Source organism: Macaca nemestrina, chromosome 9, assembly GCF_043159975.1.
Source record: "Macaca nemestrina isolate mMacNem1 chromosome 9, mMacNem.hap1, whole genome shotgun sequence".
Lineage (NCBI taxonomy): Eukaryota > Metazoa > Chordata > Mammalia > Primates > Cercopithecidae > Macaca > Macaca nemestrina.
Window position 1 is genome coordinate 7,829,987 of NC_092133.1, and position 25,589 is coordinate 7,855,575.

General features: G+C 43.5%; 2 protein-coding genes across 10 annotated transcripts in view; one reads left to right on the plus strand and one right to left on the minus strand.

Annotated features, from left to right (window-relative positions):
* LOC105470417 (fibronectin type III and ankyrin repeat domains 1) overlaps positions 1-22,085 on the minus strand; it is a 119,399-nt gene extending 97,314 nt beyond the window's left edge. For 2 of the 7 annotated variants that reach the window (XM_011722420.2, XM_011722407.2), the window contains exon 1: positions 21,940-22,083. In XM_011722420.2, coding sequence (XP_011720722.1) covers positions 21,940-21,952 — 13 coding nt within the window. In that variant the 5' untranslated portion in view covers positions 21,953-22,083. Of the gene's footprint in view, positions 1-1,065; positions 1,151-21,744; positions 21,763-21,939 lie in introns of those variants that run through there. The other 5 variants (XM_071068940.1, XM_071068938.1, XM_071068941.1 and 2 more) reach the window with 5 other exon arrangements.
* Positions 15,552-25,589, plus strand: part of LOC105470448 (DEAH-box helicase 32 (putative)) — a 62,550-nt gene continuing 52,512 nt past the window's right edge. The window contains exon 1 of one of the 3 annotated variants that reach the window (XM_071068934.1): positions 15,552-15,656. The gene's annotated coding sequence lies outside the window, so the exon portion shown is untranslated. Of the gene's footprint in view, positions 15,657-22,236; positions 22,376-25,589 lie in introns of those variants that run through there. The other 2 variants (XM_071068933.1, XM_071068935.1) reach the window with 2 other exon arrangements.

A 25,589-nucleotide genomic window follows, 5' to 3' on the forward strand; every position in this document is an offset into this window, starting at 1 on the left:
AGGGCTAGTGCAGGAGCTCAGCCCAAAAGAAGGGCCTCCCAGAATTTTTAAGTTTGATGAAAAGTGGAGAGAAGCAGAAAATGCAAGAGGACAAGAAGAGGTAGGAGCTAAGTGTAGGAAACTGGGAGGAACAGCAGGACCTCTCATTCAGATTCCTCTCTGCATTGTCTTCCGAGAGAAGGATGCTCCTTCCTCCAGGGACAGGGAGGGCACCTCTCACCGGAGGGCCTTGTGACCTGCGTCAGAGAGGAGGGTGGGAAGGCTAGACTGTCCTTCCTGCCATTTCTGAGATTCCTTCAAACATTCACTATGTCAAGGTGGCTATTTTGGAGATTATCAAGAAGCTGATCACATAAAATACTTGTTCTCTGGTGACTGGCTTATTTCACATGGCATAATGTCTTCCAGGTCCATCCATGGTGTAGCATGTGTCAGAATTTCCCTTCTTTTTAAGGCTGAATAGTATTCTACTGCATATAGTATATATACACCATATTTTGTTTACTCATCTGTAGACACTTGGCTTGCTTCCACTTTTTGGCTATTATGGATAATGCAAATGGTATATTTTAACTACAGATTTTTTATACCAAATAGACAAACAATCAAAAGAATTTATCCTAGGCCCACAGAGAAGGCAGACGGGGTCCCTGATCGATGACAGGGGTTCCCTTTTTAAAATGCCTTCTTCATAAACCTATGTGAGGGGAATACTGACAGTACCTACTTTTTATAGATGGAAATTCTACTTAAGAGCTCTCATGTCTGGGTGTGGTGGCTCATGCCTGTAATCCCAGCACTTTAGGAGGCCGAGGCGGGCAGATCATGAGGTCAAGAGATTGAGACTATCCTGGCCAACATGGTGAAACCCCCTATCTACTAAAAATACAAAAATTAGCTGGGTGTGGTGGCATGCACCTGTAGTCCCAGCTACTTGGGAGGTTGAGGCAGGAGAATCGCTTGAACCCGGGAGGCAGAGGTTGCAGTAAGCCAAGATCATGCCACTGCACTCCAGCCTGTGGGACACAGCAAGATCCCGGGGGGTTGGGGGAAAAGCATTCTTACCTCCAGGAAGTATTTTACTAGTGTTGGTTTCTATTTGACATTAAACACTACTGTACTCTAGCCTGGTAACAGAGCAAGACTCCGTCTAAAAAAAAAAACAAAACTCATTACTTTCTCGTATTACACAGAGGAGCTAAATATGACAATTAACTGAAGAAAGAGACAAACTGCTCATTTCAAGCAGTTATTACAAACTGTCAAGTTAATAACAGCAATCTACAATTTGAAAATGCCAGTCACTACGAATCACAGGGAAAACATCTGTGCTTCAGCGGAAACACTACGTATTGTTTAGATCACACTCCTTCAGACTTTCGCTGAGATAGGATCTCCCTCTGTCACCCAGACTGGAATGCAAGGGCATGATCTTGGCTCACAGCAACCTCCACTTCCCTGGCTCAAGGGATTCTCCCACCTCAGCCTCCCGAGTAGCTGCGACTCCAGGCTCATGCCATTATGCCCAGCTAATTTTTGTAACCTTTTTTGTAGAGACAGGGTCTACGTTGCTTAGGCTGGTCTCGGACTCCTGGGCTCAAGTCATCTGTCTACTTCGACCTCCCAAAGTGCTGGGATAACAGGCATGAGCCATCGCACCAAGCCCCTTTAAGGTTTTCTAGTCTAGCCTTTCACCTGTTTTACGGTATATAAAGTTGAAAGGAACTGATAATGTAAATGATTCTTGTTTATAAACATGCAAATCAACCTGCCTTGGAAGGCCAATCCTTCTCCACGTGGCAAAGCCACTTATGTATCAATTTCAAGTTTATTTCAATATTCTGAGTAATAGATGTGTTTATCATTTGGGTTCTCTTTTGAACTGGTTGTAACATCTCACTGCTTACTTCATTAATAGTAAACATTTGTATCTATGAGTGATAGTTTTTCCTGTTTATGAAAAGTTACCCTTTAACAACTATGTACAGGTGAGATAACACCATGCTTCTCAAAGTGTGGTCTGTGGAAACAGCAGCCTGGCGGTCCCCTGGAGTGTTTTTGTCGGAAATGCAGAACACTGGGGCCCACCTCAGGAGTGCAGTCGCAGCAAGACCCCTGTCACTGACACATTAAAATCAGAGCTACCCGCGGTTAATACACATCACTGACCTGCCTCAAGGAATAGGAGTGCTGGGTCTACCAGTCTCTCCTGACCATTCCCTGGGCTTTGCCAAGTGCTTTCTGCCTGCCGAGCTCTCTCGGATCAGATGTGGGCTGCCTGCCGGCAGTTCTACCTCATCCCCTGGGCACCTGTCAACCCCGGAGTTCAGAGACCTCAGTTCTGATCTCCACCACCCCTCCCCCCCCTTCTACAGTAACTCAAACCTTCAGGCAGTGAAAATAAGCTCACAAACTAGGATACTATAGCTTCAGACCACACATTTTCCACTGAGCCAATATGTGAGCAAAAACTAGTGTTCTGGAGTTAGGGGGATGAGAAAGATTTGATATTAAAAGGGTCCTTGGTGACCTTTCAAAGTTCATCATCATCTAACAAAAATTTTATTCCTTTAGTTTTTCATTTCTGTTAGGGAATGTTTAGTTTTTCCTCTTTGATAATGAAAATACGTTAAGAAACACTGCCTTGGACCAATCTTCCTTTTCCCAAATCACTGGGGTGTGTCTACCCGCAAGTTATCAGTCCAGCCTACATTTTCCTGTCTCCATTTACCTATTCAACCAATACCTGAGCGCCTGTCATGTTCCGCCCTGCGAACACGCTGGTGACACAGTGTGAGCAGGCAGGGCTGGTTCCTGTCCTCATGAAGCTTACACTACCTGAGGCTGGGGTGTAGAAATCGACACATAAGACCGAGACTTTAAATATATGTATCTATAAGGCATACAAAGATGCTGAGCTGGAGCTTTGGAAAATGAAGAAAAATACAAATTTAGAATGTGACATCGAGGAATGAAGACCATCACTTAACATATCCTATGTTTAAAAAGTCTAATGTCCATAGGAAGTTGTCTGGGACGCGGGCAGGGTTTCATAGTGTAATGAGTCTTTAGGAAGTTTGGAAGAGTTCTAATGGCTCTTAGGTAAAGAATTATAATGAGAGGTGGATTCAGGTAGAGAGATTCCCACGATATTCACTGCTGGGTGGAGGAGATCCATCCCCCTCCACTCACAAACATCCTCTCTGTGGTTTTTATTAGACAGTCCTTCATTTAGCTGATACATCTGTATTTATATTTGTTCTCTTCCAGATCTTGTTTCATAGTCAATATCAAGTGTCTTTGTGTAAACTGCCTGGTCTTGACAGGCCAGGCACGACGGTAGGCACCATTCACACAGTACTGCATTTCATCTTCACAAGACCCCTGCAAGGTAGGTCTCACCCTCCCCTGATATAGGTGAAGCAGGAGGCTCAGGGCTGCTACAACTTGTCCCCAGTCCCAGAGCTGGTACACAGCAACCCAGGATTGACAGATTCCAATACCCATCCATGCTGCCTCGCCTAACCATGTTGTTGGTGCCACAATTTTGTAAATTAAAGTAGGTTTATCTAAAATTAACTCAAAGTTAACATATGTTATTTGGAAGTAGTGGTGGCAATGACTTATCAGAGAACTATTAAGAGAAACAGCTGTGGCAAACGAGCCTGACTCACACTGAAGTTATCTGTAATCAAGTTACCAACCGGCACCTGATTAGTGAATGAAGCTCACGGAGCCCCAGGCCTCACGACAGCTGTTTCTCCTTCCTCTCCTCCACGCCCTCCTTCCTCCTTTTGGCAGACTACTAAAGGGTTTAGGTGTCACGCAGAGTTTAGGTGTCAGGCAGAATGAGTTCAGGTGTCATGCAGAATGAGCAACAAGCAAAATCTAGGTGCAATCAGATAAGGATGGAGAATTACCAGTATCTTTAGAATCACCTGTTGGGCGTTTCTGTCGATAATCACCAATTCAGAACAGCAAGGACTGAGAAGCCACAAGATTCCCTTAAAAGTCCTCATCCATTTGCATACTTTTGTTTTCACGAAACAAAAATTATGTTATGTGGGCTCAGTCAATAGATTTTTGTTCCGATTTGTATTTCCACGATACATAATTAAGTTTTGTGGTTTCTTTGAAGTTTAAAGAATTCTGAATGTGTATGCTAACACTGATTCACGTTAAAGCTAAGCAGTAGGCTGGACGCAATGGGTTACGCCTATAATCCTAACACTTTGGGAGGTCGAGACGGGCAGATCACTTGAGGTCAGGAGTTTGAGACCTGCCTGGCCAACATGGTGAAAGCCCATCTCCACTAAAAACACAGCAATTAGCTGGGCATGGTGGTGGGCGCCTATAATCCCAGCTACCCGGGAGGCTGAGGTATAATTGCTTGAACCTGGGAGGTGGAGGTTGCAGTGAGCCAAGATTGGGCCACTGCACTCCAGCCTGGACAATACAGCGAGCAAGACCCTGTCTCAAAAAATAAATAGAAACAAAGCTAAGCACTATATATTAAGTAGATGATTGAACATTTTAACCAAGGGTGTAACCAGGATATTTAAAAAGCAATGAATTGAAGTTGCTGACATTTTTAAGAGGTGACAGCTGTTTCCCTAAAGTTTTAATATCTAAAACACACACACACACACACACACACACACACACACACACAGTGGCAGTGCCAACAACAAAAAAAGGAAACAAAACGAAGAAATGGAGGTAATGATGATCCCCAAGCTAAGGGAAGAGGAGGAGGGGGGCAGATATATGTTCTTTTCGTTCTTTCCTATTTGTTTCACTCTTCACTGGAAAAGCACTTCAGTTAGTTTGCACTTCTGTTAGTCCTTCAATATGGTAAAACAAACAGGTTTATCTCATGTGCAAATAATCAATGAGGAGTGGCTGCCTCCAGGAACCTGGGTAATGTTGACTTTAGTGGGAAGGATCTGAATCAGCTGCCAGGGCCACACATGTGCTGTGTGTTTGTTGATCCCGCCTTATGTCAACCAGCCAACATCAAAAATGATCAGGGCATTGCTAGGCAACCACTTCTTCAGTCTTCACTAGTCAATTATGGTGATTAGGATATTTTAGTTCGAACATTTTGTTTTCCTAAATGGAATCTGATAGATGGATAGAATGGATTCTACATTGCATTTCTTTCCCTCCATCACGCACAGACGCTGTTGAGTGTATCATCATCTTCTGTGCAGAGAGCCCACCCTGTGTAAGGTAACAGGAAGGATACAATGGTATGCAGCGTAGAAAAAGAAATAAGGGCCAGGTGTGGTGCCTCACGCCTGTAATCCCAGCACGTTGGGAGGCCGAGGTAGGCAGAGCACGAGGTCAGGAGATGGAGCCCACCCTGGCTAACACGGTGAAACCCCGTCTCTACTTAAAAAAAAAAAAAAACAAAAGAAAGAAAAGAAAAATAGAAAATATTAGCCGGGCCTGCTGGCAGGCACCTGCAGTTCCAGCTACTGGGAGGCAGAGCTTGCAGTGAGCTGAGATACGCCACTGCACTCCAGCCTGGGCGACAGAGTGCGACTCTATCTCAAAAAAAAAAAAAAAAAAAAAAAAGAAACAAATAGAAATAAGGACCCAGGCGTAACTCAGAAGGAGCTTCTAACCATGTTGTGCAGATGAGGAAGACTCAATAATTAGCAGGTTATTCAAAGAAATTAGGGTTTTTTACTAGCAGAACAGTAAAAATTCGAAAAGTCGGATAACACACAGAGTTGAGGAGGCTATGGGAAAGAGGTATTCACCCACATTGCTACTAGAAGTATACACTGGTATAACCTGTCTAGAGGACAGTGATTTAACAATTATCAAAACTAGCTACCTAGTCAACATCTAGACATTTATTCTGCAGATATACCTGCCCAAGTGCAAAATGTCAGATAAGCATTGTTTCTTGCAGCTTTGCTTATAATTGTAAAAACAGCTCTTCTAGTTTCCTATCGCTGCTATCATCAGTTACCACAAATGTAGCAGCTTAAAACAACACAAACTTATCTTATTACGAGCCCGGAGGTCAGAAGTCCGAAATGCGTCTTGCGGAGCTACAGTCAAAGGCTGGTTTTCTGGAGGCTCTAGGGGAGAGTCCATTTCCATGCCTCTTCCTACTGCTGACGGTTTTCCACACATGCCTTGGCTCTTGATCCTGTGTTACTGCAACCACCACTTCCATCTTCACATCGCCTCTCTGATTCTGACGCTTATGCTTCCCACTTATAAGGACGCTTGTGATTGATTCCATTGTGCCCACCTGGATGATACACGCTCCTCTGCCTATCTCACAATCCTTACTCCCAAGGCCCGTTTGGCTACGTAAAGTAATATATTCCTAGATTCAGGAATTTGAATGTGGACATCTTTTTTTTTTTTTTTTTGAAAGACGGAGTCTCGCTCTGTCGCCCAGGCTGGAGTGCAGTGGCGCAATCTGAGCTTACTGCAACCTCTGCCTCCTGGGTTCAAGCAATTCTCCTGCCTCAGCCTCCCAAGTAGCTGGGACTACAGGTGCATGCCACCACACCTGGCTAATTTTTTGTGATTTTAGTGGAAACAGGGTTTCACCGTGTTAGCCAGGATGGTCTCAGTCTCCTAACCTCATGATCCGCCCGCCTCAGCCTCCCAAAGTGGTGAGATTACAGGCGTGAGCCACCGTGCCCGGCCCGTGGACATCTTTTATTCAGCCTATCACAATAGCAAACGACTGGAAACAAACTGGATGTCCATTAGCAGTGGACTGATTCAATAAATTACAATAAATTCATACAACAGAATACAGTTATTTAAAATACAAGAAAATTTATTATGTACTCAACAGAAAACTCACCAAAATATAATGTTAGGTGAAAAAAGCAAAGTACAGAACAGAGACAGGAATGCAGTATACATAATTTGCTCGTATATATAATGTTTAAACTATTTCTGGAATGATATACCAGAAACTAATCATGGTGGTTACCTGTAGGACAGGAAGAGGGTGGTGGCATTGCAAGAATGAGACTTTTCACTAACACTCTTTCATAATTTTTTCTCTCTGAAACTTGTAACTATATTACTTATCCAAAAAGTAAAATAATAAAGTCTAGAAAGAGTAAAAAGAAAACAAAGTGTAAAAAAGTTACAGATGGGAGATAAGTAACCATTGTAGGACTCTTTATGCTAGAGCTGTACAATTTTTAAAAATAAAAAGTATGTGTATGTACACATATATATGTTACCAGGAATGTTAGGATAGATGATCAAGTGACTGAAAACTATGAGCAAAAAAACAGAAAAGAGAAACCCACAAGTTCTTCAGGTATTAGAATTATCAGACATGAACTTTAAAGTAATTGGAAATGTTATCAAACCTAGGTTTAAATAACTAGTAGTAGCTTTTTTTTATCTTGGTGCTAGTTACAGAGGTTTACGTTGTGATAATTCATCCACCTGTACGTTTAAGATGGCACACTTTCTCTCAGGTATATTATACTTCAATACAATTTTACAAAAGCAGAAAACTTGTGGGATGTGACTAAATCTGGGATTGGGGGAAATCTATAATCGTAAACGCATGCATTGGAAAACAAAACCAAAAAAGTACTGAAAAACAATGATATGCTAGGTGTGGGGGCTCATATGTATAATCCCAACACTTTGGAAGGCCAAGGCAGGAGGTTTGCTTGAGGCCAGAACTTCAATACCAGCCTGGGTGACAAAGTGAAACCTGTTACAGAAAAAAAAAAAAAAAAAAATTAATTGGGCGTGGTGACGCACACCTGTAGTCCCAGCTACTTGGAAGGCTGAGGAGGGAGGATTGGATCACTTGAGCTCAGTAATTTAGGGCTGCTATGAGCTATGATTCACCACTGCACTATGGCCTGAGTGACAGAGTGTGACCCTGTCTCAAAAAAAAAAAAAAAGAAAAAACCCCAATGATCTAAGCATCCATCTCAAAAATCCCAGCAAATTAAGCCCAGTGAAATTAAAATGATGGAAATAATAAGGATAAAAGCCTAAATTAAAGGAAAAAAAAAAACCAAAAACATCATAGAGAAAATATAAGAAGCCAAAACAGTTTCTTTGACAACCATATTCCAATTGCTAATCTCTGTGGCAGCCAGCCTCCAAGATGGCTCCCAGTGGTTTTCACCTCCGCTATCCATGCCTTGTGCAGTTCTCTCTCATATTAAATACAGCTGACCTGTGTTATCAAAAAGATAGTTCAAATTTCCTAGGCTACATTATAAAATACACAGCAGCTTCCACCTTGCTCACCCTGGGTGAAAGCAGCTACCATATTGCAAGGACATTCAAGCAACCCTACAGAGGTTAATGCATCACATTACAGAGGTCTCCTACTAACAGACAGCACTGACTTGCTAGCCATGCTGAGTAAGCCATCTTGAAACTGGACGCTGTAGCCTCAGTCAAACCTTCAGATGACTGCAGGCCTAATCAACATATTAACCAAGACAGAACTACCCAGCTAAAGCATTTCTCAAATCAGGACCCACAGAAGCTATATATTAGTTTGGTATTGTTGCATAACAAATAGAACATCTCAGGAAATATACATACACTGTCTAGTATATTTTCTCTTATACAGTTTCTGTGAGTCAGGATTTCATTTAAGAAAATACACGGTTATTCTTTTTTAAGTGGGTTTTTTTTTTTTACTTCCTTTTTTTAAAATTTATTTTTTATTTCAATAGGTTTTTGGGGAACAGATGGTGTTTGGTTACATGAATAAGTTCTTTAGTGGTGATTTCTGAGATTTTGGTGCACCCATCACCCAAACAGGGTACACTGTACCCAATGTGTAGTGTTTTCTCCCTCATCCCCTTCCCACCCTTTCCCCTGGGTTCCCAGAGTCAATTGTATCATTCTTATGCCTGTGCATCCTCATAGCTTTGCTCCCGCCTATGAGTGAGAACATATAATGTTTGGTTTTCCATTCCTGAGTTACTTCATGTAGAACAAGTCTCCAATTCCATCCAGATTGCTGCAAATGCCATTATTTTGTTCCTTTTTATGGCTGAGTAGTATTCCATGGTACATATATACCACATTTTCTTTATCCATTCATTGACTGATGGGCATATGGACTGATTCCATACTTTTTCAGTTGCAAATTGTGCTGCTATAAACATATGAGAAAAGGCCAGGCACAGTGGCTCACACCTGTAATTCCCAGCCCTTCAGGAGGCCGAGGACAGATCACCTGAGGTCAGGAGTTCGAGACCAGCCTTACCAACATGCAGAAACCTTGTCTCTACTAAAAATACAAAATTAACTGGGTGTGGTGGCGCATGCCTGTAATCCCAGCTACCCGGGAGGCTGAGGCAGGGGAATCGCTTGAACCTGGGAGGCTGAGGCTGTGGTGAGCCAAGATCGTACCATTGCACTCCAGCCTGGGCAACAAGAGTGAAACTCTGTCTCAAAAAAAAAAAAAAAAAAAGAAAAGAAAATGTGAGAAAAAACATATTTATCCTCTCGTATTTTCTGTGGGTCAGGAATCTGGCCACAACTTAACTGGGTTCACAGCGTAGGGTCTCACAAGGTTGCAGGCAAGGCGTCAGCTGAGCTAGGTTCAAGTTCATTCAGGTTGTTGACAAAATTCATTTCCTTATGTCGGTATGATTTTTATTGGTTATTGGCTGGAGGCCACCCTCAGGTCCTAGACACCACCTGCTGTTGGGCTTCCTCAATATGGTCACACACTTCCTCAAATCAGCAAGGAGAATCTTGGGTGCATGCTAGCAATATGTCTATCTCATATCCTAATGCATGTCTCTCTCCTCCTCCTCCTCCTCTCTTCTTCCCTCTCCTTTCTTCTATCTCTCCATATGTGCGTGTGTGTGCACACGCACACACACATACACATCCCAGGAGTAACAACCCATCACATTTGCAATATTCTGTCGATTAGAAACAAGTCACAGATCCTACTCATACTCACTCAATTTCATCCAAAAGGTTGAGAAGTGATCCCATCCACATTAAAAAGGAAGAGATTATACAGAGTATAACACCAGGACATAGAGATCATGGGAAACATCTTAGAAGTCTGCCTATCACAGATAATCAATATTTGTTGTTGTTTGAAGACATTAAGTTTCAGGTAATTTCTTATGCAGCAATAGATAACTAATTAGTAAGAGTTGTGCCTAACTAATTAGGTACAAGTTAAAATATAAGGAGTTAAGAGTTATTACTGTAGATCCTACAGATACTAAAAAGAGTTGGGTTTTTTTATAAACAAGCCTATCACAATAAGATAATTCAGATTAAAAGGCTGGTAAGTTTTATGCTTTGTATATTTTACCACGATAAAAACACTTTATAAGCATCACTTACCACTATTAAATGCTAAAGGCTTTACACACATTTCACTAATCCTTAGCACAACCTTGGTTCAGTAAAAATTATTTCTGGTTTACAGGGAGAAAACTGAGGCTCAGAGAGGCTACTCATTTATTTAAAGTCTCACAGCCTTCATAATGTTATTCATGCATTCTTTGTACCTTGCCACACTCTTCTCTAGATAACTGGAGAAACTGCAGGGAAGAATCTCAGAAATAACTAAAATAATTGAAGATGTAATCAAGAAACGAAACTACAATGTTTGAATAGAGACCAATTAAACACAGCTGGGACTGGTTCAGTCTACATATAATTGAAAGGTAAATCAGTAGGAAAAGGAAGAAATCTCTAGGTTTCAAGATGAAATAGAAGTCATGAGAATTCTATAAATTTAAATTCAAGTTCACTGAAGAGAGCTAGGAGTCAGCTACTGTTTGCTACAGATAATATTCAGTAAGGAGCTAACTGCTAGTGCACTGGCCTGGGGAAGTGTTTAATGCCAAATAGAAACCAACACCAGTAAAACACTTCCTGGAGGTCAGAATGCTTTTTTTTGTTTGTTTTTTTCCCCAGAGTCTTGCTCTGTCCCCCAGGCTGGAGTGCAGTAGGGTGATCTTGGCTCACTGCAACCTCCACTTCCCAGATTCAAGCAATTCTCCTGCCTCAGCCTCCCTAGTAGCTGGGATTATAGGCACACACCACTAAGCCCAGCTGATTTTTGCAGTTTTAATAGAGATAGGGTTTCACCATGTTGGCCAAGCTGGTCTCAAACTCCTGACCTCAGGTGATCTGCCTGCCTTGGCCTCTCAAAGAGCTGGGATTATAGGCCATGAGCCACTGCGCCTGTTTGCTCCTTTTTTTGTAATGGACCTGGGAGATCTTTACGAATGAGGGAATGACTCATTTCTTCGAATGGGGCAGAATATTAAAGACTGGCCAGCCCTCAGGCTCGTGGTGGTTGCTGCTATTCTGTTGATTGTGAACCACAGAAAGGAGCAAGTCTTTGTGGGATACACAGGATTTGAAGTGCATCAAAGGGATGAAAACCCAGCTGACCATGATACCCTCAAGTGAGTTTTCCACTGAATTTGATTATTTTTTCATTTGGCACTTCTTTCTGGGCTTTTTAAGCTGCCCCAAAGCTCTAGGTGATTTTACTTTTGTATTAATTCTCTTGGGAATGCTCATTCCTGATTGTTTCACTAAACAGCCTTGAACTCCTGGCCTCAAGGGATCCTCCCACCTCAGCCTCCTGAGTAGCTGGGACTACAGGCTGCAGAAACTTTTAAGAGAAAATAGAGGCAACAGAGCCAAGCTCATTGTTTGAGATTAAGATACACTTGATATAGAAACTAGACTTGTCACAGAGAGTGCAAGAGGCGGGAGTTAGCTCCCAAATCCAAGTTCTGCCTCTGGATTATTAGACAGGGCCTCACTGTCCTTGATCTGCAAGGAATTAATACTGATCATAGCATTAGTAAAACCTATGTTCTACTCATCATGAAAAGTCATTTTTTAAAGATTCCAGAATTATTAGAGGCAGAAACAAATTGAAAGGTTGTACACCTGCTGTTTGAAAACACAACTTACCAAAGCCAAACAGAATGTAAACTCCTATGTCTATTAATAAGTAGAATCTGTAATTTAAAACTTTCCCACAAAAACAAAGTTCCTGGGGCCGGGCGCGGTGGCTCAAGCCTGTAATCCCAGCACTTTGGGAGGCCGAGACGGGCGGATCACGAGGTCAGGAGATCGAGACCATCCTGGCTAACACGGTGAAACCCCGTCTCTACTAAAAAAAAAAAAAGAAAAAAAAAAACTAGCCGGGCGAGGTGGCGGGCGCCTGTAGTCCCAGCTACTTGGGAGGCTGAGGCAGGAGAATGGCGTAAACCCGGGAGGCGGAGCTTGCAGTGAGCTGAGATCCGGCCACTGCACTCCAGCCTGGGTGACAGAGCGAGACTCTGTCTCAAAAAAAAAAAAAAAAGTTCCTGATGGCTTCACTGGTGAATTCTTCAATGAAACGGAAAAGTAACACCAACACTACACAATTTCTTCTTTAATTTGAGGGACAGAGTCTCACTACGTTGCCCAGGCTGGATGGAGTGCAGTGGTTATTGACAGTCAAATTCCAGTGATCCTCCCACCTCAGCCTCCTGAGTAGCTGGGACTACAGGCTACAGAAACTTTTAAGAGAACAGAAATAAAGGGAACAGAGCCATGCTCATTTTTTGAGATTACGATAAACTTGATACCAAAAGTAGTCTAAAAAATTACAGTAAAACTACAGGCTCATCAGTCACATGAACACAAACCCAAAAGTCATTTTTAAAAACAGCACATTAAGCTGGGCGCAGTGGCTCATGCCTGTAATCCCAGCACTTTGGGAGGCTGAGGCAGGCGGATAACAAGGTCAGGAGATCGAGATCATCCTGGCCAACATGGTGAAACCCCGTCTCTACTAAGAAAAACACAAAAAACTAGCCGGGCGAGGTGGCAGGTGCCTGTAGTGCCAGCTACTCGGGAGGCTGAGGCAGGAGAACGGCGTGAACCCAGGAGGCGGAGCTTGCAGTGAGCCGAGATCGCGCCACTGCACTCCAGCCTGGGCGACAGAGCGAGACTCCATCCCCCCCCCCAAAAAAAAAGCTGGGCGCAGTGGTTCATGCCTATAATCCCAGCACTTTGGGAGGCCAAGGTAGGAGAATTGCTTGAGCTCAGGAATTCCCTTTATTTTCGTTCTCTTAAAAGTTTGCAGCCTGTAGTCCCAGCTACTCAAGAGGCTGAGGTGGGAGGATCACTGGAGTGTGACTGTGAATAGCCACTGCTCTCCAGCATGTGGGCAACACAGTGAGACCCTGTCCCTAAGATTAAAAAAAAAAAAAAACCTGTAATGTTGGTGTTATGTTTTCCCTTTCATTTAAGAATTCACCAGTGATGCCATCAGGAACTGAGGATTGTTTTTGTGAGAAAGTTTTAAATTATGGATTCTATTTTTTTAATTATTTTTATTTAATTTTTTATTTTTCTTTTTATTTTTCTAGAGAGGGAGTCTCACTCTGTCGCCCAGGCTGGAGTGCAGTGACGCCATCTTGGCTCACTGCAACCTACGTCCCCCAGGTTCAAGCAATTCTCCTGTCTCAACTTCCCGAGTAGCTGGGATTACAGGTGCCTGCCACCGCACCCGGCTAATTTTTTGTATTTTTTTAGTAGAGACGGGATTTCACCATCTTGGCCAGACTGGTCTTGAACTCCTGGCCTCGTGATCCACTCGCCTTGGCCTCCCAAAGTGTTGGGATTACAGATGTGAGCCACCATGCCCAGCCGGATTCTATTTATTTAATAAATATAGAGGTATACAAACTTATTATGTTTGGTTTTGGTAAGCTGTGTTTTTCAAACAGTAGGTACAACCTTTTAATTTGTTTCTGCTTGTAATTCTGGAATCTTTTTTAAAAAAAATGACTGACTTTTCATGAGTGGAAGATAGGTTTTCCTAATACTACACTCAATGTTAACTTCTTGCAGGTCAAGGACACTGAGGCCCTGTCTAATAATACAGAGAAAAACTAGGCTAGTGGCAAGACTAGCCTGGGGAACAAAGTGAGACTCTAGCTCAAAAAAATAAAACATTAGCCAGGTGTGGTCACACACATTCTGTGGTGCAAGCTACTCGGGAGGCTGAGGCAGAAGAATCACTCGAACCCAGGAGGCGGAGGTTGCAGTGACCCTAGATTGCGCCATTGCACTCCAGCCTGGGCGACAAGAATGAAACTGTCTCCAAAAAAGAAAAAAAATACACACACATATATATATACGTATATATATACACACATATATACACATATATATACACACATATATATATACAGAGAGAGAGAGAGAGAGAGAGAATGCCTAGAGACGAGTAATACACTAAACTAGCAATGCTAGTTTCAATTTAGGGTGAATTACTTCAGCAGAGAACTAAAGAACGGGCACTAGCCTGAATATGTTAATTTAAATTAAAAAAATAAAAACAAAAAAAAATTAGAGATGGGGTCTCAACATGTTGCCCAGGCTGGATCCAAACTCCTAGGCTCAAGCAGTCCTCCCGCCTCAGCTTCCCAAGTAGCTGAATAAGCTAATTAACTTATTTCATTTCTCTCAGGCTGACTAGGCCTGTAAGGTCATTTTAAAAACTGAAAGTCTGTGTCTGATCGTCCCATTCCTTCATTTACTCACACCAACATGAATAAAAGGATTCACTAGAGTCTAGAAAGAAGATTTTATCCCTGTCTCAAGAAAACTTCTCAAGGGAGAGTGGAACATATAAATATATATTGACTACATGTTGGACTGACAAAAGTATTAATACAATGCAGACACAGTACCGAGAAGGAAGAAATTAACTCTGATTTGGGGTGGTGGAGGGTAAATATACATGCAAAGTTTCTAAGAGATTGTGATGTCCAAGAGAGGTTTGTTTTGTTTTGAGACAGAGTCTCATTAACTCTGTTACCCAGGCAGGAGAGCAATGGCGCCATCTGGGCTCAGTGCAACCTCTGTCTCCTGGGTTCAAGTGATTTTCCAGCCTCTACCTCCATAGTAGCTGGGATTACAGGCATTTGCCACCACGCCCCTAAGGTTTGTATTTTAGGAGACACAGGGGTTTCACCCTGTTGGCCAGGCTGGCCTTGAACTCCTGACCTCAAGTGATCCACCCACCTTGGCCTCCGAAAGTGCTGGGATTACAGGCATGAGCCACCTCGCCCAGCCAAGAGAGGTTTTAAAGGACAAATAGGTGGACGGGCAGGGAGTGCACAACAGGTAGAGGGAGGAGGCAGGAGTGTGGGGATGAAAACACCTTCCCAAGAAAAGGCCTGGAAGAGTTTCTAACAACCTGGGAGGGCCTGGGGCACAGCAAAAGGAACTGGCCCCTGCCTCTAGGAGAAAGGAATGTCTCCTCCCTTCTTCCAGCCTCCCTTAAGAAAAATACCCAAGAATGCTCCCAGCCCTGTGAGCACAGAGCACTGGTGTGAGTTGTTTACTTGTTAATGAGTTTGCACCACCGTCTGTATGCAATGAGTCATTCAGGTCATTCTGGGATGATGTTGGTATGTACAAACCCCTCCTTTAATCTGGTTGGCTAGTTCAGAACGGACAAGTTTTACACTGCTTCCTTCTCCTGTCAAGAAGTAAAGCCCAGGTTCTGAGGAACAGACTCCATCTGGACACCATGTTTGGTGAACCGGAGCTTCGGGAAAGACACAGCTTCAAGCCTCAAGTCGTTTTGCCCCTTCCTGTGGCTGACAGCATCAGAGGTCAGGATCACGATGAATTTTAGCATTTTGATGGGATTTTAAAACAGGACTGTTTAAAAGATGCTGCTTTGAAAATGTTTTTTTTAAAGTTTTAATCTTGATTTACATAAGCATTTATTTCTTGATAAGATTTGAATTATAACCTAATTGATAGAATATTCTTTGGGTTTAAGACTACATGAGAAAAAAAATGTTATACAGATTTCTTAAATGATTCCTGGGCTTAAAGAATAAATTACTTTTAAATCCTTGCCAGTCTCCCAGATAATTAATGAGCAGGTACTGCCCGGGAGTGTAAAAGATTTTTAGGTCTTATGTCCTCGTGGAAACTTGGTCCAAAAAATAAGATTACTTGCCTCTTTCCTTAATCTTACTGGATAGAATGAGACTCTTAAAACATCTCGTTTAGGTTAGAAAAGAAATTGGGACACCATATTTGTAATCGACCTAACATTTATAAGTACCTGATTTAAATGAACTTTACCCAGAGCACACTCCACAAGAGGCACTTCACATTTCACTGGAGCACAGCCCTTTGTGTTGTAGAACAATGTAGAATAAAATGGCTTTCTTTTTTTAAGTACACCACAACACTCTCAAGGAAATGCAAGCAGGTAAGGCATCCATCTGTGAACAGCAGTGCTGTCCGTTCCATGAATGTTCAGGGTTTACTCCATGTTAGGCACTAGGGACAGGATGGCAAACAGGGCAGACAGGGCCCCTGACCTCTTCCACCACCCTACAGTGAAGAAAGTAGATTTTTTTTTCTTTTTGAGACGGAGTTTTGCTCGTCTCCCAGGCTGGAGTACAGTGGCGCTATCTTGGCTCACCGCAACCTCTGCCTCCCGGGTTCAAGCAATTCTCCTGCCTCAGCCATGTGAGTAGCTAGGATTACAGGAGTGCAATACCACGCCTGGCTAATTTTGTATTTTTAGTAGAGCGTGGTTTCACCAGTTGGCCAGACTGGTCTCGAACTCCTGACCTCAGGTGATCCGCCCGCCTTGGCTTCCCAAAATGCTGGCATTACAGGCGTGAGCCACCATGTCCAGCGAAGTTTTAAATATTAACAAAATATTACAAGTTCTGATAATTGCCACTAAGAGAAAAGTACAGAGATAGAATAACATCAGAGAGGGGGCACCACCACTTTAGGAAACCAGGGAGGGGCTGGAGCCGGTGAAATTTAAACAAAAATTGAAGGACATTAGGAGTCAGACTTGACATAGCAGGAGGGAGTAGCATTCCTGGCAGAGAGAAAAGTTTGTTCAGAGCCACAGATCTGAAAGAAGCTTGTTTGAGTGACTACAAAAAGACCAATGTGCTTGAAGGATAATATGTCTAAGATCAGATGTGTGATGAGTTTGAAGAGGCAGCTAGATCACCGTAAGAACTTTGGAGGGCTTTTGGCAGGAGAGTGACATGATCTGATCTGATGTATGTTTTGAAAGGTCACTCTGGCTTCCAGTTAGCGGTGGGAGAAGACATGCAAAAATCACTAGCGCTCATGATCATAATTTGCACGGCATTGTGGCGTGGAGTACCAATGATTAGAGTAGGGAGGAAGAGGAAGCACATTTGAGGTATATTTTGGAAGTGGAATAAACAGACCTGCTGGTGGATGGGGTAGGGTGGGGTGAGGGTTGGTAAGTAAAAATGAGGAGCCAAGGATGACTCCTATTTCAGGCTGGAGTAACTGGGAAGGCTGGGAAGACTAGTGGAGAAACAGGTTTGGAGAGAGAAGTCTCAGTCCCTTAGTCATTCACCTCAGTTCCTTAGTCATTGGAATGTCTTAGATCTCTATCTACCATTTCTTTAAAAACATACGTGAGCCCAGCAGGCAGTCCTGGCTACTTGGGAGGCCGAAGGGGGAGGATCCCTTGAACCCAGGAGTTTAAGGCATACCTGGGCAACACAGCAAGACCCTGTCTCTCTAAAATCAACAAGAACCAAAAAAAAGAAAAAAATGCAGAAAAAGGCTGGGCACAGTGGCAGACGCCTGTAATCCCAGCATTTTGGGAGGCTGAGGTGGGTGGATCACATGAGATCAGGAGTTCGAGACCCGCCTGACCAACATGGTGAAACCTCGCCTCTACTAAAAATACACAATTAGCCAGGCATGATGGCACACACCTGTAATCCCAGCTACTTGGGAGGCTGAGACAGAAGAATCGCTTGAATCTGGGAAGCGGAGGTTGCAGTGAGCCGAGCTAGTGCCACTACACTCCAGCCTGGGTAACAGAGTAAGACTCTGTCTCAAAAAACAAAAAAACCATAAAAAAAGATGTGTAGCAGAACTGCTGTCTGCTGGGCCTAAACTAACCCCAGATTTTTAAAATATATATATAGCAAGAGCTTACAGAACAGGCAGCACCAAGTGGGAGCTGGAGGGCTTCTCTTGATGCTGCATTTGATAAATAAACAGTTTTTACTCAGATTATATGTTTGCTTAGATTTGGGCTAAAGATACCCAAAGCCGCCCCTCGGTATTCACACTCATTAAGAAATTAGGGAAGAGATAGTACTATTGAACTATTTTCCAAAAAAAGAAAAAAAAAAGGACAAAAACCCAAAACAAATGGGATGTGATGTACGTTTTCCATGTTATTTTATACATGAGCTATCTTTCCAACACTGAAGTTGGTTCAGCAACAAAATAACTAAAGATGTAAATGTGCAAGTCAAGAGCCAAAACCATTCTCAACAGCCCAAGGTTGTGAACGTATTTAATTTGCCCCTTCCCTGGGGAGTCATTTCTTGGATCATTGACTTGCTATTATTCTGTAAAACAGTGGTAGCCCCTGCCTTCCTCTGCTTGCTGCCACAGTATGATCCAGCTGTGGGGTCTGAAGAGTTTATGTTTATTGGATTTTAATGACTTAGTTAACAAAGGTCATTCCTAAAAGTAATAGAAAACTAAGTGTGTGGAAATAGAATGGAAAAGACTGACTCGAGGGTTATTTCTAGTAGTTCCTTGGTGGTGTCCTTAGATTCATGTTTAATCCTTAAAAGCAATTATGAAGGATTCTTCCTCATAATCAATTTACTGATGCTATATTCAACTATACTTGTAAAATGTAATTTTAGACCTCTCAGTAACAAAAGGAACAGGGCTTAAAATATGTTCGATAATAGCGGCATGAACAATGTATTGTTAACATATTGCTGACAGTATAATTGTAATTATGTATAACTGTTAACACTTGATGTCACATCTGTAGTGCTTCCATTATCCTTGACAGTAGTAAATAACTTCAGCCTCAGGTGAAATCTGGTTGGATACAAATCTCCAAGTTAAAAGAAACCTCAAAGATCATTTAATCTTGTCCTTTTAAATATTTAGTAACTGCGAATGGTAGTAAATATTTATCCAAATGATGTTTATTAGACTGTAAAAGAATTTCCAGGCTGGGTGTGCTAGCTCACGCCTGTGATCTTAGCACTTTGGGAGGACAAGGCAGGAGGATCACTTGAGGCCAGGGGGTTCAAGAACAAATTGGGCAACACAACCAGACTTTATCTCTATTCAAAGTAAATCAAAAAAAAAAAAATTTAGGGGCCAGGCGCAGTGTCTCACGCCTGTAATCCCAGCACTTTGGGACGCCGAGGCAGGAGGATCACCTCAGGTCAGGCGTTCAAGACCAGCCTGACCAACATGGAGAAACCCCATCTCTACTAAAAATACAAAATTAGCCAGGCGTGGTGGTGCATGCCTGTAAACCCCACTACTCGGGAGGCTGAAGGAGAATCACTTGAACTCGGGAGGCGGAGGTTGCGCTGAACCAGGATCATGCCATTGCACTCCAGCTTGGGCAACAAGAGCAAAACTCTGTCTTCAAATAAATAAATAAATAAATTAGCTGGGTATGGTGACACACACCTGTAGTCACATCTTCTCAGGAGGCTCAGGAGAGAGCACTGCTTGAGCCCAACAGTTCGAGGGTGCAGTGAGCTATGATTGCACCACTATACTCCAGCCTGGGTGACAGAGCAAGACCCTGTCTCAAAACAAAACACAAAACAAAACAAACAAAACAAAACAAACGAGCTAAATGGTGATTGAATTATTTAAAATTAAATTGATGAAATCATTTAAGAATACGTGGAAAGAAATAAATTTAGTCATTCCCCAGGTATAAATATTTTCCACCTCAAAATCCAATGACATGAGATATAAATATATAGTTCACATATGTAACACATTTCTCACATGGTTACAGGACCTTTCTGATGTGGCTCTGGTTGACTTTTCCAGCCTTATCTCATTTCTCCTCCCTCCTTCCAACCCTGTTTTTTCCTCCTCCTCTCCTTAGCTACAGCTTTACTAGTCTTCCTACTGCCAGCCTCAAACCCATGCTGCTCTCAGGTCTCAGGGCCTATGTACAAGTAATTCCCACTGCCTGGAATCCCTTGCCCTCCTTCTTTGCTGGGTCATTCTGCAGATCCAGTACTGCTTCCTCTTGGGAGTCTTCTGTCCATCTCCTCTTCCCCCAATCTCTGAACCCCACCAAGACCTCAGTAGTTCTTGAGCAAAAGCCTCTGCTTAGTTTTCCTGGGATGACCAAAACGAACACCGTCCTATCCATTGTTCAATCCCCAATCCCTAGACCAGAGCTGCAACATAATAGGTACTATAAATGAATGAATGGATAAAGACAGCGACCACTGAAGAACTTGAAATTATAGTTTACACATGTAAACAATAACATAAATCTGAAGAAATAGTTTTGTTTTGTTTTTTTTTTTTTGAGATGGAGTCTCGCTCTGTCGCCAGGCTGGAGTGCAGTGGTGCGATCTGGCCTCACTGCAACCTCCGCCTCCCGGGTTCAAGCGAGTCCCCTACCCCAAGTAGCTGGAACTACAGGCGCGCGCCACCGTGCCCGATTCGCCTTTTTTTTCTATTTTAGTAGCGATGGGGTTTCACCACGTTGGCCAAGATGGTCTCGATCTCCTGACCTCATGATCCGCCCGCCTCAGCCTCCCAAAGTGCTGGGGTTACAGGCGTGAGCCATTGGGCCTGGCCAAGTTGTTGTTTTTTAAAAGTTAATATACTCACTTCTTCTCTAAGGCGGGAATATACACAGCCTGGCATCAGTTTGACATAAAACAAAAATTTTAGCATTGTTGTATGCTAAATTTCTTTCACTAGGTTAAAAAAATGTAGAATCCAAAGAGCTGTAAATGCAAACGACAAATACTGTACAAAAATCTATGAAGCATATATAAGTCACAACTTGGAAGCTTTCTCCTCAGCAAATGAGTTAAAAGAAAAGTATTTGAAACCTTCTTGGTGGAAAACGAATGACCTTTAAAAATGCCAACATTTTCTCCAGAGAATAGATTTGGTCTGAGTTCTTCATTTCTGAAATTGTACAAGATAAGACGACTTGGTTTTGGGAGTCAAACTGCATCCTTCTATAAAGATTTCAGATCTTTTAAGTCTCCATACAAAACACTGCCCTTATTTTGAGAACAAAAGGAACAATAAGACAACTTAGGCGGGGCAGAGCAAGAAGGGCCTTGAAACAAAGTCCCTACTTAGGCGGGGCAGAGCAAGAAGGGCCTTGAAACAAAGTCCCTGGAAAGGTAAAAAGAACAACAAAAATAGTAAGTTTAGAGCTCGTGTTAGATCTGATAACTCAAAACTGCACAACTTTTGCCATACATCGAAAGCAACATGGGAAAACAGAAAAAGAAATCATAAACATTTTTTGAGTGTCCTAACTTGTAGAACCCCTAATAATGAATCCAATACACTTGGACAAAGCTCTCTTTTTTTCCTCTCTCTCAAGTCGCAGACTGGGGTGTGGGGTGGGGGGCGGGGAGTAAGACGGGGTCTCTAATAAATACAAGACCCAGCCTCGTGGCGTGTTTAATTGCTGCCATTTTAGAAGAAAAATGGGCTATTTACAATTAATGAACCAAACTATCAAACTAAAATCATGACAGTAGGAGGAGTAAATGGAACTGTCTGGGCCAAGTTTCAGGGAGGCGCATGCTGGGGGAGCTACGCCCTCCCCCCACCCATACCTCGGGGCTCTCCCGTCGCTCCCAGCCCCCAGCGCGGACCCTCGGGCGCCGGTGGCCTAACCTTACAGACTTGGCAGGATGTAGCCCCCTTCTCCCTTCTCAAAGAGAGAAAAGCGCGAGGAAGAGACGCAAACCGTATTTCCGTGTCCCAGCGTTGACACCTGCGGAGCCGCGCGCGGGGCGCCCACACTCGTTCCCGGGAAGCCCCAGCCCGGCCGCCCGCCCCGGCCCCAGCTCCAACCCGGGCCTCCCTTACTCTGGGGCTCCATGGTCGGCTGCTCCCCGACCTCCGCGGGCGAGCCGCCGGGCTCCTAACGCCTCTCAGCCAGGGCAGGCGTCGCTACGGTTGCCCTGACAACCCGGAGGCGGAGTGGGCGGAACCAGTGGGACGGCGAGCGGGAGGGACCAAAAGCCGCAGGAAGTGAGGGCGCGCGTTAGGACCCGCGCGTCGCCTGGGGCACTCAGCGAGGGTAGCGGCCAGGTCACCGGCTGAGGACACTGCCCCTGAGGCCCGGCCAGGCGGTCGCGCCCTCCCTGGCGGGCCCCACAGGACCTGTGCCCCGACGTCTGGGGTAGCGGCCTGCGGCCCCTGCCGTCGCCGACCCGCGGCGTCCGTCGGGCGAGTGGGCCTGCCCACGGGGAAGGCGCCGGCCCTGGGCCTCCCTCTCCGGACTCGGGAGCCGCCGCTGCAGGTAACAGCGGGGCCCCGGCGGCGGAAGGGGTCGGGGGTCGGCGCAGGAGCAGGGGCGCCTGGAGCCGAGTGGGCGGCCCCGACGCACCTGTTGCGGCCGCCTGGGGGCCCCCTGCCCGCCGTTGGCCATGGATGTTCCCCGCCCCAACCCCGAAACGCCGAGGGCGACCTCCGCGCCTGCTGTTCCGGGAGCCGCGCCTCAGCGGGAGGGTCCTCGCACCAGGGGGTCCCTCCGAGCCCGGGCAAAGGCAGGGCCTGGGGCGGTCCCTCGAGCCCCCCTGACGGGAAGCGTGGAGCAGTGGAAGCCGCCGCCGTCGTCGCTGTCGCCCCCAGTGAGCCGGGCGCGTCTCCTGAATCGCGAGAGCCAGGAGCACGGCTTTGCCCCGTCATCCCCGTGTCCCATTTCAGGCAGGGGGCCCGGGTTGGATCTTTCCCGCTGGCTTCGTTTTTTGTGTGTGGATTTGTTTCAGTCCTTCGCGTTTCCGGTTGAGTTACGGAATCAGCCCACACGTTTTGTAGCCAAACTTTGTAGGACTGTGAAACAATGTAACATTATCCTACAGAATAGCCTTTCACCCTGGTTTTAAAACACAGTGATTCAGGGTTTGCTTTAAGAAAACTTTGAGGATCACAAGGGATTGTTATCTGGTAGGTTGTAAAAATTCAAACAACCGAGAGAGTATGATAGGTTCCGGAACGCTGGAAGGAGGAAAGAAAAATGGAGAGGAGAGGAAAAGGATAAGCAAGAAAGTGCAGGGGGCTTAAGGGTGTGGGGGGCTGCAGGATTGATTTACTACTCAGGTCTGGAGATTGTGGCCCCTCTATTAATTCCAACCGCTGCTCCAGACGGTATTTGAGGGAAATGGAAGGAAGAGCCGTTTTGGGGGGTTATGCAAGTGATTACTAATCTTGCCACTAGAAAGATTTCCACTCCATGGATGACAAGGACACTAAGGAGAATTACTTTCCTCTTAGAAAGGGAATCGTTCAGAGGTTAATTGAACTTGAGAAGCATATATTCTGTGATGGAAGCGACATTTATTATATTCTGCCAAGTTAGGCTTTCCCCCTCTCAGACTATATGGGGACTTTTTCAGATTAATTGTCAAAACAAGAAGTTTTATGTGTGGATATTGACAAGCAGCATGAGATATACAGAACACATAATTCTTAAGCTAAAGTATTAAGGTAATAAATTAAGGGTGGAAAGTAAACGCTTCATGGAACCTTAACTCCCTGTTCCTGAAATTTAGAAACAGGGGCCTCATTTCTAGACAGAAAGTATCTAAAGATCAGCAGTACTTCTGTATCCAGTTGTTCTCAAGTTCTAGTTTACATATCATTAGCAAAATCACAAAGTGGTCTTTTCATTCAAGATACAAAATAGAGTGATCAGTGTATCATAATCAAAAGTGACAAGATAGTGATTTTAAAAACACCTGGGTTTTATTGACAAAAGAAAAGGATTAAGTCTGCTCAAACAGTAAAGGATTAGCCTTAGTATTTTTTTAAAAAGAAGAAACAACACTGCAGGTCTCTATGCTAAAGTGATAAGGCCTGAGGAAGTTTTAAGGTTGGAAAAAATGGGGATATGTATTGGTGAAATACTTTGCAATCGTATAGAGTGATTATTTTATCAGCAGCTGTGAAGTTGACTTTGAGGAAATTTAGAATTGAAATACTTTAGGTGACAGGTAAAGGCAACTGTGAAAAGCAACATCTGATTTTAGGGGACAGGGTACCTATGGAAGAAGACTGGTTAGGGGTGGAAGTGAGGCAGGAACAATACTCAGTTTCTATTCCTCTAGCACCTAGTGCCATGTACTTGTTAAATGTTTGTTGAACGAGTGAGAAGGGCTTTAGAGAAATTGCTTTGGATATAGGGATACACTTGACTCTTGGAGAAAATACCCGCGATCATAAAGTTGCTAATGAGATAGGTATGGGAGATGAATGGTAAGGACATTGATTGTAACTTTTTGGAGTTTTCTACCATTGTGTTTTATTTCTTTTCACTGGCATGTTCAGTGTGTTGTTAGTGGTCAAATGAAAAGGAATAAAGTTCTAGATACACATTTTTTTTAAGTTTCCAAGCTCATTCCTACACAGTACAGTTACATTATTGTTTACTTTGCTGATGTTTAACTAAATGTAGCAAACTGAAGCATTATGGATAGAGAATAACAAAGTAACAATGAAGAGACAGATGTAGTCTTTTTCTTATTTAAATCTCTTGACTACCTCAGAATTCAAAGTAAAAACAACTTAAGTGGGAGGTTAACATTATTTAATGCAAATAGGTTGATAAAAAATGTAGCAGATGACCTTGTTAATAATAGTTCTGTCTCCTAGCCTCACTGTGGTAAGTTGAAGAAAGTTTCCATTTTTGTTTTTGTTGGTTTTAGGGTTTTTGTTGGTTTTTGTTTTCTTTACCAGAGTGAGGGTACTTTTTTCTCTGATACTTTCTGAAACTCTTAAGGAGTTCGGTCGAAGGTGGAAATCAATCAAATTTCAATTTTTGGTGTTTTACCTTTTTGTTCTCCAAACTTGTTATGGTCTATGTTCAGTTTGTTGCACTCACGTGGAACGTCTCTCAGCCCTTTCCTTGTCCATGGTATAAAGGAGACTGCAGGACCATGCTGCCCCGGTTTCTGGAAAGGCTTTCCGGATGAGGCTAATGCCTACTCAATGCACTTCTCTCTCCTACTGGGGGTGCTACACGGTTTAGCATTTAGCCCTATAGTATGCTTTCTTACAGAATTTTATCTCATGTGTATGGATCTTGTACCTCTGACTAGATTAAATATTTCTGGAGCTAAGTGCATGACTTACGCTTCTTCTGTGATGTTTTTAGCACACAGTGGGCTTCATTGTGTACCTGATAATTTAAGTAGGATAATAATAGGTCAAATCTTTAGTTAGGGGTCATTGCATTAATTTCTAGCGTTGCCCCTTTGGGAAAACCAAAAGCTATTACTTTGATAGCATTGATAACTTGGGATAATAAAACCTGCAATGGTTATCTGATAGTCTGGTTGTGAGAATCAAGATAAATGTGATTATAGATATCTTGCATATCGTAATGAACTTTTTAAATGTAAAGGACTGTTAATCTTGTATATCGTAATGAACTTTTTTAATGTAAAGGGCTGTTATTGACTTAGGCATAGAGCAGACATTGATTCCGCATTCACAATGTGTTAGGTACTTCCTGG